The sequence below is a fragment of the Lissotriton helveticus genome, chromosome 7 (assembly GCF_964261635.1).
Source record: "Lissotriton helveticus chromosome 7, aLisHel1.1, whole genome shotgun sequence".
Lineage (NCBI taxonomy): Eukaryota > Metazoa > Chordata > Amphibia > Caudata > Salamandridae > Lissotriton > Lissotriton helveticus.
This window is the reverse complement of record NC_136068.1, coordinates 1909598997-1909616907: the sequence shown is the minus strand read 5'-3', so window position 1 is coordinate 1909616907 and position 17911 is coordinate 1909598997. Positions and strand designations below refer to the sequence as shown.

Genomic DNA, 17911 nt, shown 5'->3' with positions numbered 1-17911 from the left:
CCATGATGTTTTGGAGGGCTTGGGTGTCGATGTTGGGGTTGTCCTCCTCGTCATCATTGAAGAGTGCCTATGACTGCTGTGCAGGGGGTGTTGACTGTGATCCTGAAATGTGAAGGGGAGATGGTGTATTGCAATGTGTCCACATGTATGTCACCGCATGGAACATGTTGACATTCAGACAGCATGGCATTGTACATTGTGACAGTGTGTAGTTCAGGGACATGACCCAGAGTCATTGTGGGTGTGCACTGTGCTCTGCTTTATTATGCTTGTGTGACATTGTGGGCCTCTCCACCCGTCCCCCCAGTACCTGATGGTCACTCACCCTGTTGCGGTTGTTTTGTGTCCTGTAAGGCAGTGTTCTTTCCCCCGACTCCGGCCACGTTCTCCACACTGATGACTGTCGACACCAGCTCCTCCATGTCATCCAGCTCCAGCTGTGGCCCTGGGCTCACACCTCCAGTCTGCATTGCGGCCGTCTGGTTGGCTGCAAGTTTCTCCTTGGTCTTGCGCTTGATGTCAATCCATCGCCTCTTGGCCTTGTCAATTGACCTCTTCTGCTCTCTGACGGCATTCACCTTGTCCACGATGTCCCGCCATATCCCATTTTTGGTGCCCAATGACACGTTGGAGGTGACAAACAGTTGTTGCAAAACAACAGATGCCCCACCCTCCCAAGACCTCTGCAACAGACTCAGCACCTTCTTCCACCATAACTTTAAGATGATCAATGACAACTTTGACAACCAAGACCACCTCACCACACCAGCTGCCCCCTCATGCAACACCAAACAACAGACCGTGCTCAAATGGATCCCTCCCACAACAGAAAACCCCTTGAAGACCATGAAAAGCATCCACTCTGGAGCAGTCAGATTCCTGCCCACGCCACATCATCCACAGAGCCGCCTCTGCCATCACACCCAAACTACGCCGGACAATCAACTGCTCCTTTGTAACTACCACCTTCCCGGACAACTAGAAACACACCAAACGTAACCCCTCCTGAAGAACTCCTGCGCATAACCGATGGACTTCAAGAGCTCCAGGCCCATATCCCTGCTTCCATTCACAGCCAAAGTCATCGAAAAAGCTGTCAACCCCCAGCAGGCAAAACTCATCAAAGCTAACAACATCCTGGACATCTCCCAATCTGGATTCCTATGCAACCACAGCACCGAGACCACCCTGCTCGCAGCTACCATCGAAATTCGATCCCTGCGCGACCCGGGAAAAACAGCCGCCCTTGTCCTCCTGGACCTCTCTGCTGCATTCACAACCTTCTCCCATCGTACCCTAGTCACCTCACTCCATGACGTCAGCATTCGCTGCAAGGCCCTCGACTGGATACGCTCCTTCCTCACTGGCAGAACGCAGCGGGTCAGACTGCCTCCCCACCTCTCGGAACTGTGAGAGTCCAACGGTGGAGTGGTCTCTCGCTCAGCTTCACACTTTTAAATGTCTGCATGGCCCCCCTTGCAACCATTGTCATGAACCAGGGGATCAACATCGACTCTTACGCTGAAGACACCCAGCTGATTCTCTCCCTCACCAACGAACACAACATAACCAAACACAACTTTTACGAAGGAATGAAAGCTGTCACTACCTGGATGAAGAAAAGCTGCCTGAAACTCACCTCAGAAAAGACCGAAGTCCTTATCTTTAGCTCCACCCCCTCCATATGGGATGACTCCTGGTGGCCCTCGGAAATTCCCCACCCCAACGGACCACAAACAAAACCTCAGCATCATACTAGACTTATTGCTCATAATGAACCGCCAGGTCAATGCCGTATCCTTGACCTGCTTCAACACCCTCAGCATGCTTCGAAAGACTTTCAGCTGGATCCCAACTGAATCCAGAAAAACTGTCATGCATGCACTCATCAGCAGCAGATTGGACTACGGCAACTCTCTCTACACCGGAATCAACAAGAAACTCCTTCGTAAACTCCAGACTATCCAGAATGCCGCAGCCTGACTGATCCTCGACATCCCCCATTGCAGTCATATCACATCACCCAATACCTCTGCGACCTCCAATGGCTTCCAGTCGAAAGAATAATAACCTTCAACCTCCTCACCCACGCATAGAAGGCCTTTCACAACACCGGACCAGCATACCTGAACAGGCGCCTCTCCTTCCACGCACCTAAAAGGCACCTCCGTTCAGCCTAGCTCTCTATGGCCACCGTCCAACATATCAACAAGACCAGAAGTCAAAACCTGGAACACCCCCTCCTCCACCTCCGGCAGCTCCCACATTGCCCCAGTTGAGCAAGGACCTTAAGACCTGGCTCTTCTGATGACCCCAGCACTCAACAGAGCCACCCCTACCACCAGCGCCTTCAGACCCTCACAGGTGAGTAGTTGCATTTTACCAGCCCAGATTGATTAACTGTAGGTAAAGCCCAAATGATTGGTATTCCTTTCAAGTAGTGTAATAGTATATATAAATATTTAAAGTTTATTTATTTGGTATTTACATATATTTACATTTTAAATTATGCAACTACTATTTTTCATACATGGGTGTATATTCTTTTTAGATGTTTGTTTTGCAGCTATTCCACTGGGGGCGTTGTATTTTGGAACTCGTGCTTTCTTTTACGTTGGAAGGAGGAAAAGTATAATTTGAATTTAAATGTTTATTTGTTGGTAGTTTGTAGAGATTTAGGTCATTATCATTGTTATTTTCGCTATTGAACATGCAAATCTTATCTGCTCAGTTTTAGACATAGATTGACACATTCCTCTTAAATTTAGAAATCAGAAGCAATGGAGCTGAGTCACAGACAACTTAGTGGACAAGTGCCTACACCTGAGTTTAATGCAGTTTCTGGCTGGCTACTAGTAGACATATTGTATTATGTTTCCTAATGACAAGTAATAGACAAGCTGTACTCTGATCCTGTCTGGCAACTAGTAGATAACATTTACTCTGTATCTGGCAACCAGCAGATGAACTGTTCTCTATTTTCGACTGGCAGCCAATCGGTGAACTGAACGTGTTTCTGACTGGCAGCCAGTAAATTAACTGCACTCTGTGTCCAATTGGCATCTGATAGAGGAACTGTACTCTGTTTTTGACTGGTAACAAGCAGATGAACTGCACTATGTGTCCAAATGACAACCAGTAGATGATCTGTATTCTGTTTCAGCTTGGCATCCAGTAGACGAATTGTAGTTGTTTCTGACTGGCAACCAGTATTGAATTGTAGTCGTTCTTGACTGCCAAACAGTAGATGAACTGTGCTCTCTTTCTGATTTGCAAGTAGCAGATAAATAGAACTTTGGTTCTGAATGGCAACCAGTAGGTGAACTGTGCTCTGTTTCTGATTTGCAAGCAGGAGACAAAGTGTACTCTATTTAGTACTCTCAAGTACCAGGCACAGTGAGAAGAGTTGAGGCTTTTGAAATGTGATCATATTTTCTGGGCTCTTCAGCAACCGTGGATCGAAATTATTAACTAGTTTTAACTGGGACAGGTTTTTATTAGAGGACTCAATGCCAGTGTTATTTCCATAGACCAAACATACATGAATGAGTGCATTCACCACTGTAACTTGAAGATTAAAGTCTAAATATTGAGAATTCTTGTCAATATGTTTAATTAGTTAAAGCAACCACTCACCAGATGATTGCTAACTGCTTAGGATGGAAGTGGGAGCTGTCTCATCAATAAAGACCAAACATGTGATGGCCTCCTACATCTGGGAATTATGGTTAATAAGCGGCGCCTCTGTTTTAGAGATGTTTAACTTTTAGCATTGTCCAACCTTCACCATCTGATGGTAGAAGGGCCATTGGTTGGAATGGTGAACGCAGAATCAAATCTACTCTTAGGGGCCCATTAGGGTGACGGGCGGACTTTGTCCGCCTGCCATCCCATCGTAGAAAGGGACCGCCCGCCATAAGGGCGGGGGTCCCGTGCCTGCAATTAGGATGCGCCCGCCACAGTGGCAGGCACATCCAGCATTCCTGACATTGTGGCGGGTGGTGCACTCAGCCAGGAAGGCATGCTGTGAACTTCCATGCACAACATGGCAGGCACCGCACGGTGCCTGCCATGTTGTGCATGGAACTGCTGGGGGGTACCATAGGTACTCCCATGTGCACCCCCCACCCCGGAGTCCCTGGGACCCCGCACCCCCAAAGCAGACTCTGCATGCCTTTCCGTGGCAGCATGGCATTGTAAAATGCCCATACTAATATGGCTGGCGGTGTCTGATAGACACCGCCCCATATAGAACCCTTTTCCGCCTGTGGCGGAAAAGCGGCGGACGGTCGTTCCGTCCACCACGGACCCCTTAGCCATAACAATATGGCAGGGGGTCATTCCAGCACGGATGGCGGGCAGATCGCCCCCGCAAGGCCAGCGGTGGTTACCGCCGGCCTGGCGGGGTCGATCCTCCCGCCATCCTAATGGACCCCTTAGTCTTGATAGACCTGCCTGTTAGTAGGGGCATGAACTGGGTATCGTTAGCCTCAACTGGATGCCTCATATTATTAAAGCGTGGCATCAAGTCGGTCATTGAGGGACTCCAGTACATCACTGAGTGCATGATTTACAAAGGTAAGCTTACACTTTTGAGTAAGTTGCCAATTCACAAAGCAATTTCAAGAGTAGTAGCTTTACTACTGCCTATCTTTTTTTGTAGAGCCTTTGCCAGAGGAGACTCCGCAGTCATAAATATACTACTCATAAGAGTCCTTTGTGAATTGCAAAAATTTTTAAAATTACACAAAAGTGTTCATTTACCTTTCTGAATCAGGCTCTGAATCTCTAAGCTGCATATTGGGAGCTGGGCATGCAGGAAATGTATTGTGTCAAAGGTTGTATGACGTTACAATGCATACTTTTACAATGCACACCTTTACAATGCATTTTTTACAACGCAACATCCATTGCAACGCATTCCATTACAACGCATGCCATTACAACGAATTTTTTAAAACTACCTTTACAACGCATTCCATTACATCGCATACTACCTTTACAACGCATACCATTACAACGCATAACATTACATTGCATGTATGGAAAGTATTGGATAGTGTAGGGGTAAAAATTACTATTCTAACTCCAGGGGCTGCAACAGTAGGGTAAGTGTTGGATGGTAATGGTATGCGTTGTAATGGTATGCGTTGTAATGACTGCGTTGTAATGACATGCATTGTGATGGTATGCGTTGTAGTGTCACGCGATGTAATGCTTGCATTGTAATGGCATGCTATGTAATGTATGTTGCGTTGTAAAAGTTTTGTTGTAATAGTAGTGCGGTGTAAAAGTTGCATTGTAAAGGTTGTTTCCCCGCCTCGAAGCACTTGAACCAGTATACCACAGTTCTCTTAACCCTGTGAGAGAAAGAAAGCGTTTTGAAATTCCTATGTTTGATTAAACAAACTCGAAGCATGTAGTTTCTAATCAAACGAGGCCTATACGATTGTGGAATAGTGAATAAGAAAGACAGGTATTTCTTAAACATAAGTTTATTTTCCTGTAGGAATTCACTCATGCTGAAAGATACTCCTAACCCAGTTCCCAATTCTAAGTCTATCACATACTCATGCTGTAAGGTGCCAACATACTTTGCCCAACATTCTTACACTACCAACATCTTCATGACTTACCTCACGGGGCATCTATTTCAGCTGCTCATACCCTTGCATGCCATTGCTGCTCCTTTTCACCCTGGGGTGGACTCCTGCAAGCAAAGTCTGAAATCTGCTTGCCACTGCCAGCTCTCAATGACAAATTAGTGAATTGTATTTGTATGTGCAGACAGAAGGCCATGTTCTATGACTGCGTCTCATTGGTATTATAATTGGTCTAGTCTCTTCGTTGGTGGGCCTGCAGGCCAGATTGTGATCTTGGGGCTCTGGATAGCTCTAGTCTCCACGTAGGATTTACTGAGGCTTGATTTCCTCCCTGTAAGACTGTAGGGTACTCTTTGTCACTCCTTGAGAGACACTTTATTCCCTTTATGAGGCCTGTCTATATCCAGTCTATGCCCATAGGTTCCTGTCTTCTAACTCCTCAATGGACTTTATGGAGTGTTGACTCTGGCTAGTAGTAGCCTGCACTCCTGTGGGACTCTGGCTAGCAGTAGCCTGCACTCCTGTAGGTTGCACATTTTTTGCTCTAGGTTGGCATCTGTGGCACCGACTCTCCTGTGCACAGCGCCGGGTAACTCATTTTCACTCCTGGAGGGACTTGAATCATTTACATTGCCTTTCTACATCCAGTCCTTGCCCGTGTTGCTGTCCTGACACACCAGATGAACCCCGCAGAGTATTGTTCTAGCTGAGTGGAACCGCTGCTCTCCTGTATGATGCTTCGCTGTTACCAATGGAAGTCCCTAAGAGCTTCTACTATAGCTGGTGTCTCCTGTGCACGCCTATAGGTTACTCCTCATTCTGACCGAATAGACACAGGTCATATCTTGTATCTGTCTTTATAAAGTGCATGTTGGCAGATTCTTCACCTGGTGCCCTCCATTATAGAGACCATCTGCTACATCTGTGTTTGCAGAGCATGCTGTGGGCTTCTCCTCTGTTGCTTCTGGATTGATTCAATAAAAAACCCATTCAGGAACAAAAACAATTCAATTTGAAGTGTTTGTGTTCTATTTTTCACTCCTCTGCCAGTCAGTGCACACCTAGGAGCTATGACAGAAGACTGATGTAGAGCAGCACACTGATCACTCATGTACAGCAACCACATTCTTCCCATTAAGGCCACACTGCAATGTGACACCTTCCCAACCTCTTTCCCATGGTGGTGCTTGCTGCCCATCCACTAATGGGCTTCAGAACCTTATTTATTTATTTATTTATTTTTGGCATTTATAAAGCGCGACGTGTACCCGAAGGTGTCTTGGCGCTGATTAATTTGCCAGCTCGGTGTTATTAAGCTTAGTTGCTCTGATCTCGTGCCCCATACCATGAAACTTATTTGTTGAACAGCCATGTTTTCAATTTTTTGCGAAATTGGAACAATGTGGGACATGATCTGATGTCCTGAGGCAAAGTGTTCCAGAGTTTGGAAGCTGCTACCACAAATCGTCGATCTCCCCACGTGACTGTCCTGGTGCGAGGCACCGATAGTTGGTTGCTGTTGGCAGAACGTAGCTGATGTGTTGGTTGGTAAGGACACAGATGGTCTATTAAGAAATGGGGACCCTGTTTATTTAGTGCTTTGTAAACTATGCACTGTGATTTAAATTTGGCTCTGTTCTGAATCGTCAGCCAGTGTAGTTTTATTATTGCATCTGATAGAGGTGCGAACTTTGAGATACCAAGGAGCAGGCGAGCTGCCGCATTTTGTATGGTCTGCAGTTTTTTTATAACTCTGACTTGGGAGTTAAGGAAGAGCCCGTTACAATAGTCCAATGATGTCAGGACTAGTGAGCTCACCAATGTTTTAATAGCAGTTGTTGGGAGGTAAGGGCTTATTTTCCGAATCATGCGTAGTTTGTTGTGGGCTGTGGAAGCCACTTTAATGGCATGATCCATGAAATTTAAACGATCATCAAAGATTACTCCCAGGTTTCTTACTTTGGTCACCGGTTTAGGAGGGGCACCAAACGTTTGGGGCCACCAAGAGGAGGGCCAATCCGGTGAAAGTTGTCCAAAAACCATAACCTCAGTTTTTTCTGAGTTGAGTTTTAGGCAGTTTACGGCCATCCACTCACCTATCTCTGTCAGTCCTCTCTGAAATCGTTTGGCGACCTCTTCTCCGTCACCTCTTATGGCCATAACCAATTGAGTGTCTTCCGCGTAGGAGGTTAGGCTCATCCCATGTGCCTTGATGACATTGGCCAGGTCCGACACATAGATATTAAACAGTGTCGGACTTAGGGATGAGCCTTGTGGTACCCCACATGGCTGTGACAGCTTCACAGATTGGAAGGGGCCAAGAGTGACGGCCTGCGTTCTCTCAGTGAGAAATGAGGCGAGGAGATCTCTTGCCGTGGAGGAGATGCCCATCTTCCCGACACGGTCGACCAAGATACTATGGTCGACCGTGTCGAAGGCCGCTGAGAGGTCCAGCAATACCAAAACTGCTGTCCCGCCCTGATCTCTTATTAGTCTAACATCATCTGATGCTTTGATGAGGGCGGTTTCGGTCCCATGGTATTTCCGAAAACCGTACTGAGTGTCATCTAGCATTTTGTGTGTCTCTATATACTCAGATAATTGTATGTTCATGGCCTTTTCCACCACTTTGGCCATGAACGGAAGACTTGCAATAGGCCGGTAGTTTTTTAACTCAGACTTATCGGCTCCAGGTTTCTTTAGCAGTGGTTTAAGCAGTGTGATTTTTAGGTCATGGGGGTATATCCCTGAAAGCATGTTGGAGTTGCATACTTGTGTCAAAACTGGTATAATCGAGTCCATCACAGGTAAAAGAGCGGACAGTGGGCAAGGATCCAGCATGGATCCAGTTTTAACTGTCGAAACGATGTTTAATATCTGGTCTTCGGTTAGTGGAGTAAAATTAGTAAAGGATGGTGCTAAGATGGATTTTGGGATCTCAGGAGTGATGGTAGGGGCCTTGGTACAGGTGGTTTTAGCTGTGAAGGCTTGATAAATATCATCGACCTTAGTAAAGAAAAAGTTGGCCAGAGCATCACACATGTCTTGAGAAGGGGGTGGAGTCAGGTCAGGGGTATTACCCGAGAGAGCTTTAGTTATATCGTATAATTTTTTACTGGAATTTTTTGCCTGCTCAATTTGCGTCATGTAGTACGATTTTTTTGCCTTTATGATCATAGTTTTATATATTACCAAGGCATCTTTATATCGAGTCTTGCTCGTTAGGCTGTAAGTCTTTCTCCATTGTCTTTCCCAATGTCTGTTCTGTTGTTTTTGTAATTTTAATTCGTCCGTATACCACGGTGCAGTTGGGGTAGACCTGTTCTTAGATATTTTCTTAATAGGAGCTAAAGAATTCATGGCCTGTCCCAGCCAGTCGTGGAATTGTTGTGTGGCCATATTGGAGTTAGACGTGATTAGCGGGCGGGTGTTATCCAGTTGTTTTTTTAGATCCGACTGGTTGATATTATGCCACGCTTTAAAAGAGATAGACTGGGGGGGGAGTGGTGGCTTTTACTGGGCTTCTATCCATGGCCAAGGTACAGAAAACCGCGTAGTGATCTGTCCAAGGCATAGGTAGAATATCCAGTACATGAAGCCCCTGGACACTGGAAAATATGCCATCTAAGATGTGTCCCGCTCGATGAGTGGGTGATGTTACCAACTGTTGGAGCCCCAGGGTTTCCATATCCGCGATGAGGGCTCGTGTCTCCTTATTGTTATTATCCTCTAAATGAAAATTCAGGTCGCCTAATACTGTGATCGAATCCTCTAAGGCCAGAGATTCCAGAAGTGTGCTAAAACTGGTTAAAAGCTCGTTTTGACTCCTGTGGGCCGATATAAAAGAAGCCCTTTGAAATTGAAGTGCGGGCTAAGTTTGATTGCAAACATCAGAGCCTCGCACGAGATGTTCGGTGTTTGAGTCACTGAATGAAGCACATTATAAAAGTAATTACAAAACAAATAACTCTGAGTGTAACCCATGCACAACTTTGGCCTTCCTCCTTCTCCCATCATAATCTTACTCTGAGACCTTCTCAACCATGCCCCTTACTTCAGCATCTACTATTGATCTTCACAAAGGCTGTTTTGAAGCTTTACATTAATTGTAACACCAACCTTAGTCCTCCTACTATCACCCTAACTACTAGAGAATATGCTAACATTTTAAATTAACAAATGTATTTAAAATTTGAAAGGTTTTGCTGTCCATCAAATGGTGTATCAAACTTTTGCTTTCATCCGGTTGATCATTCTAATGTTTTTATTTGAAGCTTTAGCCTAATGTTGCCTAGTTTTTGATATGACCCTCAAGAGCTCAGAAGAGACTTAGGGACAGATGTACAAACACACTTTCTAGTTACAAACCCTGCTATTCAGTAAATCACAGGCTTCGCGACAGGGAAATGTTGTTTTTCAAATGTACTAAACCCATATGAATATTGTTTAAGATGTTACCAAATCGCTAAACGGGTTTAGGAAACCGATAGGAATTGCTATTTGAAATGGGCGTGTTAAGGCATCCCTTCCAAACAGTGATTCCTTTTGGTATGTATTATTGTTTTGCAAGTAAGATCCAGTTGAGAAACATTAATACATCCACTACAGAAAGGTAGTGATAACCCATTTGCAGTGCGTGAAAGGACCCCTAAAGACCTTTTCCCCTTTGTGAATTGTCAAAACACATTTTTTGCAGTGGGCAGTAGTCCATGGTACTACTTACTCTGAAGAAATGGTTTAAAATGTTTCTCTTTTTAAACACATCCTATTTTCCTTTAAGAAAACACAAATAATAACATTACAAAAACATTTGAAAAAATGTACTGCTTATTTAAAATCCATCACAGACATGGTGATCTGTTGACCTCAGCCAGCTGTTTTCACTGTGATGGCAGCAAATCTCAGTGGGTTGCAATTTGTGACCTACCTCATAAATATTCATGAGGTAGATTTCATTGTGACTCTTTGCAATTCGGTATTGTATGAACCAACCTAGTAGTACATAGGATGTTTGAAAAATAACATAATATTTGCTTAGACAAGAAGGATGAATTAATGAGGAAACAAGGATACCAAAGAATAGTGGGATGATAGGAAAAAATTGGTGCTCCGTGTACCGTATCCAGCGGTGGAAACAGCCATTACATTGCATGCATAACAATGCATGCGATTACAACTCGGTCGTTACAACAACTGCATTGATACATCGCAGTACAATTACAACGCAAGTTGTTACAACGACTTGCTGTAGGGGGCACTCTAAGCTAACGAATAGTATAATTTACTATTCTAACACCTTTTCTACTGTTGCACTCACTGGATTTGGAATAGGAAATTATGGTATTCCAACATTCAGCACCGCCTCCAGCAAGTTGTTGTAACAACTTGCGTTGTAATGGTACTGTGATGTAACAATGCTGTCGGTGTAACAACCGCGTTGTAATCGCATGCAATGTAGTGGCATATATTCATCCAGCGGTAGAGATGCAGACGATGTATGGTCAACTACAGTTAAGCTCAATCTAGAAACGAGTAATTATTGAAAATAAAATCCAGAACTCTGGCCATAATGGAAGAGAAGGAGCAAAAAGGGAGAAGATTATGAATTGTGGGAAAAAGTTAAAGAGATACTGATACACAAGACTGAAGAGACGATAATAGAGAAAAGAACATAGAAAACAGTCTCAGGCTGGGACAAGTGAAGCTAAGTGACAATATATAAAATAGGAAAATATAAGAATGGAATAAATGAGGGGATACCGTATCTAACCCAGTCAAGCAAAGTCTATTGATAAGTTTTAGACTCAGTGAATAAAGACAGCTTTAGAAAGCATTATTATTTGGAAAATTTACTAAAAAGGCCTTAGTGAAGGAAGAGAAAGAGATTGAAAACAGTATGGCATGAAACCTCAAGACACAGAGAAGGCTGTGAATCAAGTAGATCGATTGTTCAGTGGGACATGTTTGGCCAAGTCATATATACTCAACTAATGGAAACTCACCTGCCCTCTTGCCAAAGACGAAAGTCTGTAAAAAGAAACAAAGATTACCGCTCTTTCCCCTCCTGTTCGCTCTTACATTAGAGCCTCAAGCCTGTATGGTCCGCGATAACCCAACCATCAAGAGCTTCAGGGCAGCGGGATCCCTGATAATCGAGGAAAATAAATTACTGTATGCAGGCAATATTCTTTTGTACCTCATCCAACCTCAGGTCTCAATTTCCGCAATGTTTCAGACATTTGAGAACTATGGTGTTTATTCGGAGTACCCTAGTAACTGGAATAAATCAGTACTATACTCGGTGACTGAACATGCTGCTTTGAAGGGCCTTTCTGGGTGGCTGGGGTTGACTGGAGAAGGTTTCTGGTATTTAGGCATTTACGCAATGCTAAACCCTTTCTACGTGAGCTCCCGAAAGGGGAAACAACGAAGAGAAATACAAATATTTCTCCTTGTTTTACCTCACCTGGCCTGGATTCTTCAAAAATATGTACATTTTTGGGAAATGTAGTTTTAGTGAAATGTTATTTTATGTTGATCGTTTAACGTATTTTAAGATATATTGTCCTTCATTGATAAGGGTTGGTACTGAAACTGACTTATTTTTGTTTTGTTGCATGGCCTGTGCCACCATTGTCCATCACTTGTTGTTTTTGCAATTGCCGCCCTAAGTGCGCTGGGGATGCCCAGACGTGGGTCCCAGGCACTCCACACCACTTGGAGTCAAGCTAGCCGGGCTGAAGAGAGGTGTTACCTCGAAACCGGTCCGGTCCTCGGATGCTTGATTCCGTTCTGGGAAGGACATGGCTTTTGTAGTTCGGACTGGACTGTTCCCATGGGGCAACAGGGTCAGAGCTGATTTGCATATCGCCATTGTCTAACCCAGGGTGGTGTGGAGTGCAAAAAAACGATGGATTTGGGCCCAGATCTTTTGACTGGGGGAGTGTGTGACATTGATCCACACTCAGTCCATCACTTGTTGTTTTTACCATTGTATAATAGTCACATTATGGTTTTGTTTTGGTTTTAAGTACCTGGCAATAGCAATTATAAGCCATCAATAAGCTTTAATTTTTCTTTTGACAGATGTTCCATCACCTCGTAATGAAGAAGCAGGTGACGCTGTGTCCGACTGGTGCTACAACATCTGTTCTGTACGACCTTACTGGCATTGACTCCTGGGGAGATGACCAGTCGATTCTGGAGCTCTTGGTGTCTACAAGGAAAAGAGCGGTCAGACTGCAGACTATCTATCTATCTATCCATCTATCCATCTATCCATCTATCTATCTATCTATCTATCTATCTATCTATCTATCTATCTATCTATCTATCTATCTATCTATCTATCTATCTATCTATCTATCTATCTATCTATCTATCTATCTATCTTTTGTCTGTTAACCTGTCTATCTATCTATCTATCTATCTATCTATCTATCTATCTATCTATCTATCTATCTATCTATCTATCTAGCTCTCTATATAGATATTTGTCTGTCTGATTGTGAGGAATAAGGTTGCTAATTGACTGGGGTGTGAGCCCTGATCAAGCAGCGACCTCAATCCCTGTCATGATGAGGCAAGAGCAAATACTAAATTAACTTGTGGTCAACCTCAAGGTAGCTTTGAATAGAGCAGCCAGGCTTAACTTAGAGGCAATGTGTAGAGTATTTATGCAACACTGCATAAAAACATGTCACATCAGATTAGAACAATTGAGCTGAATTTAATAAATCAAAACAACACAAATATGAAAAAAATCTATTGGGTAGAACTGAAGTAATTAATTTTTAAAGAATAAAGTGAAACAATTGTGCTTAAACGCATAAAGCATCAACTACAGCTAACTAGTCGCTTTGTACTGGTCAAATTCAAATGGTCAGGCTGAGTAAAATAGAGCGCGGGTCAGATATAGTCCCAGATTAGCCCTGTAGAAGGTTTACCTTCCCAAGTTTTGCGCCAAGAGACTCGTGCATGTTGAAGAAGGTCGCGGAGAGCAAGGAGAGTGTGGTTGGCAGTTGTTGACATGGCACAAAGTGCAGGCCAGGCATTGTGGAGGGCAGGCTTGAGCTCTGCATTCACAGTCCCCCATGGGCTGTAAATGGTGGTGTGTGAAGAGATGGGCTGGCAGTGACTCTCGCTGATTTTTAGTGCAAGAGGCACGGTCTTGATGCGGAAGGGATGGTTGCGGTCACAAAGAACCCAAAAGCTTGATGTAAGAGTCAGTTAGCCACACCAAGGGTTCAGGACTTAGAAGCACCACTTGGGTGGCTGGAACTCACAGCAGCTGGCTCCAGCAGATGGTTGTGGAGCCTTTTATGTCCCTGGGGCTCAGATCAGGAGGCCAGCAGACTAGCCCTTGAAGTCACTTTGTGGTCTGGGTTCAAGATGAAGTTGCAGGTCCAGTTCTTCTTTGCCAGGCAAGAGAGCAGTAGGAATTAGGTCACCACAGCAGGGCAGCAGTTCCTTCAGAGTGGCAGTCCTTGTAGCAGCACTGCAGTCCTTTGTCCTGGCAGGGTATCTACAGGTCCAGAAGTGTTCCGAAGTGGTGGTGTCTGAGGTCTAGTATTGATAGGCAGTTGCGTCGTTGAAGTGGGGAGAAGCTGCTGGAGGCAGGCCTTTGAAGTGCAAAGGTGCCCTGCCTTCCTGGCCCTGTCTCCAAACTACAGGGGGTATGCAACCCTTTGTGTGGAGACAAGACACAGCCTATTCAAGGGGAGCTTAGGTGTGACTGGTGAGCCACCCACATCCTGATGGGTCACCCTGGGCAGGATGGGAGGGAGGAGCTAACACTTATACCTGAATAAGCTGTGTCCTGTCCCCACAAAAAGGCTTAATAACCCACTGTAGTGAGTCTGGAGCCAGGGAATGAAGAAAGGGCCTCTGTGCACTACAATGACCCTTCTTTGAAATCACCCTACCTCAAAGACACCAGTGGGTGTTAGAACTGGACACATGTTGCAACTGACATATTTGCACAATCATAGGTATTTTGACTTGATAGTTTCTGAAAATGTGAAAGTTTTAATCATCAATATTGCTTGTTATTTTTGAAAGAACATATTTTCTAAGTAAATTCACCACAGCCTGTGGCACTTGCTTTGCTGCCCTGCTCCCTATTCAGAAAGATGTGAAGATTTATGCACTCTTTTTTATGGTGGTGCACTGTTTGCTGCCTAGTGCCAACATTATGGGCAGGATTGTTTTTGTGCAGGAAGGGATATGAGTACTGCAGAATGCGGCACACATAGAAAGTGAGGTAATGAGGAGAAATACAGATGTTTCTCCTTGGTACACCTCTATTGGGTAGGCTCAAAATGTGGTGCAAACCCAGGCTGACAAGTCTTTGTAAATCTGGGTTTGGTCAAAATACATGGGTGGGTGCATTTAAACGCTGGGCTCTACCCATGTAATATCTACACAGTTCAAAGTAATGCATGGCATCACCATGCTCTGCATTACTTTGCAATTACTAAACCATGCAAAACCAGTCAACATGGCTTTGCTTGGCTCAGTAAATGCCAAAAAGGTTTTTGTGGTGGTGCTCTGCCACAAAATGAATGCAACATCAATGCAAAATTATAAAAAATCTAGGCCCATGAAATAGTGGTGACTTCTCTCATATTTAATCCAAATTTGCTATGTTCATGTTATCCTCAACTTTCTATTTCTCTCTCACTCTAGGCACGGCAAATCCTGGACATGACACCAATCAAGGAGTTAGTAAGACTGAAGTGGAACAACTATGGCCGCCCATATTTCTGCGTGGTAGCCGTGCTCTACGTCTTATACATGACCTGCTTCACCATATGCTGCGTTTATCGACCTCTGAAACCTCGAACAACAGAGAGTAACAACAGCCGAGACATTACCCTTCATATCGAGACAACACTATCGGTATGTCCTTTTCTATGTTACTTAGAAAAACAAGCATTGGCAACGTAAGACATAGAGGAGAGGCACAACATGTCAGAAGCAGTACGTGCTTTCCTTGCACGCTTAGTACAGAAGACAGAAGCTTCATATCAGCTGTGCAAATTTTCCTCGCACATACACTACTGGCACTATGTGGGTATCAGCAGTGCAAGCTTCCTTCTTGTTCAGACTTCGCACAGCAAGGATCAGGGGCGGCTCTAGGCTCATGGCGGCCCTGGGCAGGGAGCGAAGGTAGGGGGCCCCAGAAGAGGGGTTCCAGGCGGGGGCCCCAAATCCCTGCCAGGGGCCGCCATGCAAATATGTAACCATCCTCAGAGGATTATTATATTAAGGATATATATTGGCGTGGCGGCACCTGGGGTTTGGCGGCCATGTGCAGGTGCACAGCTTGCACATGCCTAAAGCCACCCCTGCAAGGATATCTGGAGTGCGTGCTTGCCTCACACACATGTCATTGGTAAAATAATGGCATCTGCTGTGCAAACTGAGTTAGACTACACAGAATGGGAAAGACATGGGATACCACAATCAAATGTACCCTGTCACACAAAACACAGGCACCTCCTCGATCTGTCGAAAGCATTTAATAGGAAGGGTGAGCCTTGGGAGTCCAGGGCCCTATGGGATGGAGGTCTCTGACCTCTGACGTGAAAGCTTATCCAAACTACTTGTGTTTCAGAAAATGTTTGGAGGGGATACTTGCAAAGATGTCTTCAATTGGTCTTTCCTTATACCAACAGGATCATAAAAGAACGGCGGACAAGGTTCTGCTTTCCAGTCAGAGTGTAATGACTTATACAAAGGCCAATGGCTGCCTTCTTTTCAAGACATTCAGCTCTTTGATGTCAATATATATAGCCATGCAGCCAGTGACGTAACAAAACTTGAGAGGGCAACCCTGCAAAGTACATGAAGCCCCCCCCCCCTCCTGACCCAGTCCGGATCTCTCAAGCCAGTGGCCCGCCGCCTGTGCAAAGTCTCGGAGGAGGCTCCCTGGAGCATGGGGGCCCACCGCACCTTGAGGCCTGCGGGGGCTACTGTTATGCCACTGCATGCAGAAATGCATAATACTCGAAAATAAATGACTAAACAAGCCATGCCTTTCTTGGCTCCACCCACTATATGGCTGCAGCATATTAGGGTCATATGTCACCTTCAACTTCAGTTGGGGACCAAAAAGACTGGTTTTACTTTTGACTTTCTATGGCCATGAAGTCCAAGCACTGGTGGCTTATTCTAGGAGGTAGTTGGGCAGGTGTGGAACCCATAGTTACAATCATACTATAGGGCAGTTAATGTTATATACTGCAAATTAAGCAGAAAGTTCCAGTAGTGTCAGTTTTTGAGAAATTACCCCCAAATAATTTCTAATAATAAGAAGCTCTAAAGAAACGAGTTAGAAATACAGGTAAAAGTTTGTTATGTCGAACTAGAATAGGATTCAGTGATGCACTTTCTGTCACCACTAATCGCAAGGACTTAGACAGGCGTGCCGATGTGTCTCTAATTAACGCATTGCTATCATCTATTTCTCCTGGTATGGTACACCTGGGTCTGTGTCTCAATGACTAATGCAGCACTAGGTTCAAGCACTAGAATTGAGTGCCCTGATGATGAACAGAATCCAGGAAGCAAACATCTATGTGTGAACTGTGCCCCTAGTGACAGAAGAGGGGTACTGCTAGCTGTACCAGCTTCACTGGGCATCATTGCCAGTCCATTGATTTCCAATGGTTGGAGGCCAGGGGAGTGGTGTGACCTTGTACACAACTCTAATCAATGTGGCCATCTTCACATTCACGTTTATGATTTTCAAAACAAAAAGTGTAGACTTAAAAAATAATAAATTAGAATGTGCCTAAAGAACGGCCACAGCACCTTGAAAAAAGCAAACCCAACAGGGGACATGCGCGGCATGTGGAAGCTCAGAGTGTAATTACTATCACAGTAAAAACCGGATTTGCAGCAGTAATCAGGGCCTGTAGGTTGCCCAATATCGGTCGGTAACGGCCGAAATTACCGAATTTCAGCCGTTACCGACCGGTATTAGGCTACTGAGATGTAGGTGGCCTAAATTGCAAACTCGGTAATTTACCAATTCGGTATTTTAAGGAATCGGTAAATTACCGATTCCTTAAAATACCGAATCGGTAAATTACCGAATTTGCAATGTAGGGAGCCTTCAAATGAGTGCTTTTCCCATTTTAGGATTCGTTATTTACCACCAACTACAAGTTGGTGGTAAATAACGAATACCTTTGAAAATTCAAATCTGTGCATTTTCAACTGTGCCATGTGGCAGACATACATGTTATGTTATGTTATGTTAACAGGTATTTATTAAGCGCTCGTACACCCTTGGGTTTCAT

At 44.5% G+C, this 17911-nt stretch overlaps 1 protein-coding gene across 1 annotated transcript in view; it reads left to right on the top strand.

Moving 5' to 3' along the window:
* The first annotated feature begins 9133 nt into the window (after positions 1 to 9133).
* LOC144769921 (transient receptor potential cation channel subfamily V member 6-like) overlaps positions 9134 to 17911 on the top strand; it is a 67225-nt gene continuing 58447 nt past the window's right edge. Inside the window, exons 1-3 of the mRNA XM_078654115.1 lie at positions 9134 to 9142; positions 12690 to 12836; positions 15291 to 15503. Of these exons, the coding sequence (XP_078510241.1) occupies positions 9134 to 9142; positions 12690 to 12836; positions 15291 to 15503 (369 nt within the window). The remainder of the gene's footprint in view (positions 9143 to 12689; positions 12837 to 15290; positions 15504 to 17911) is intronic.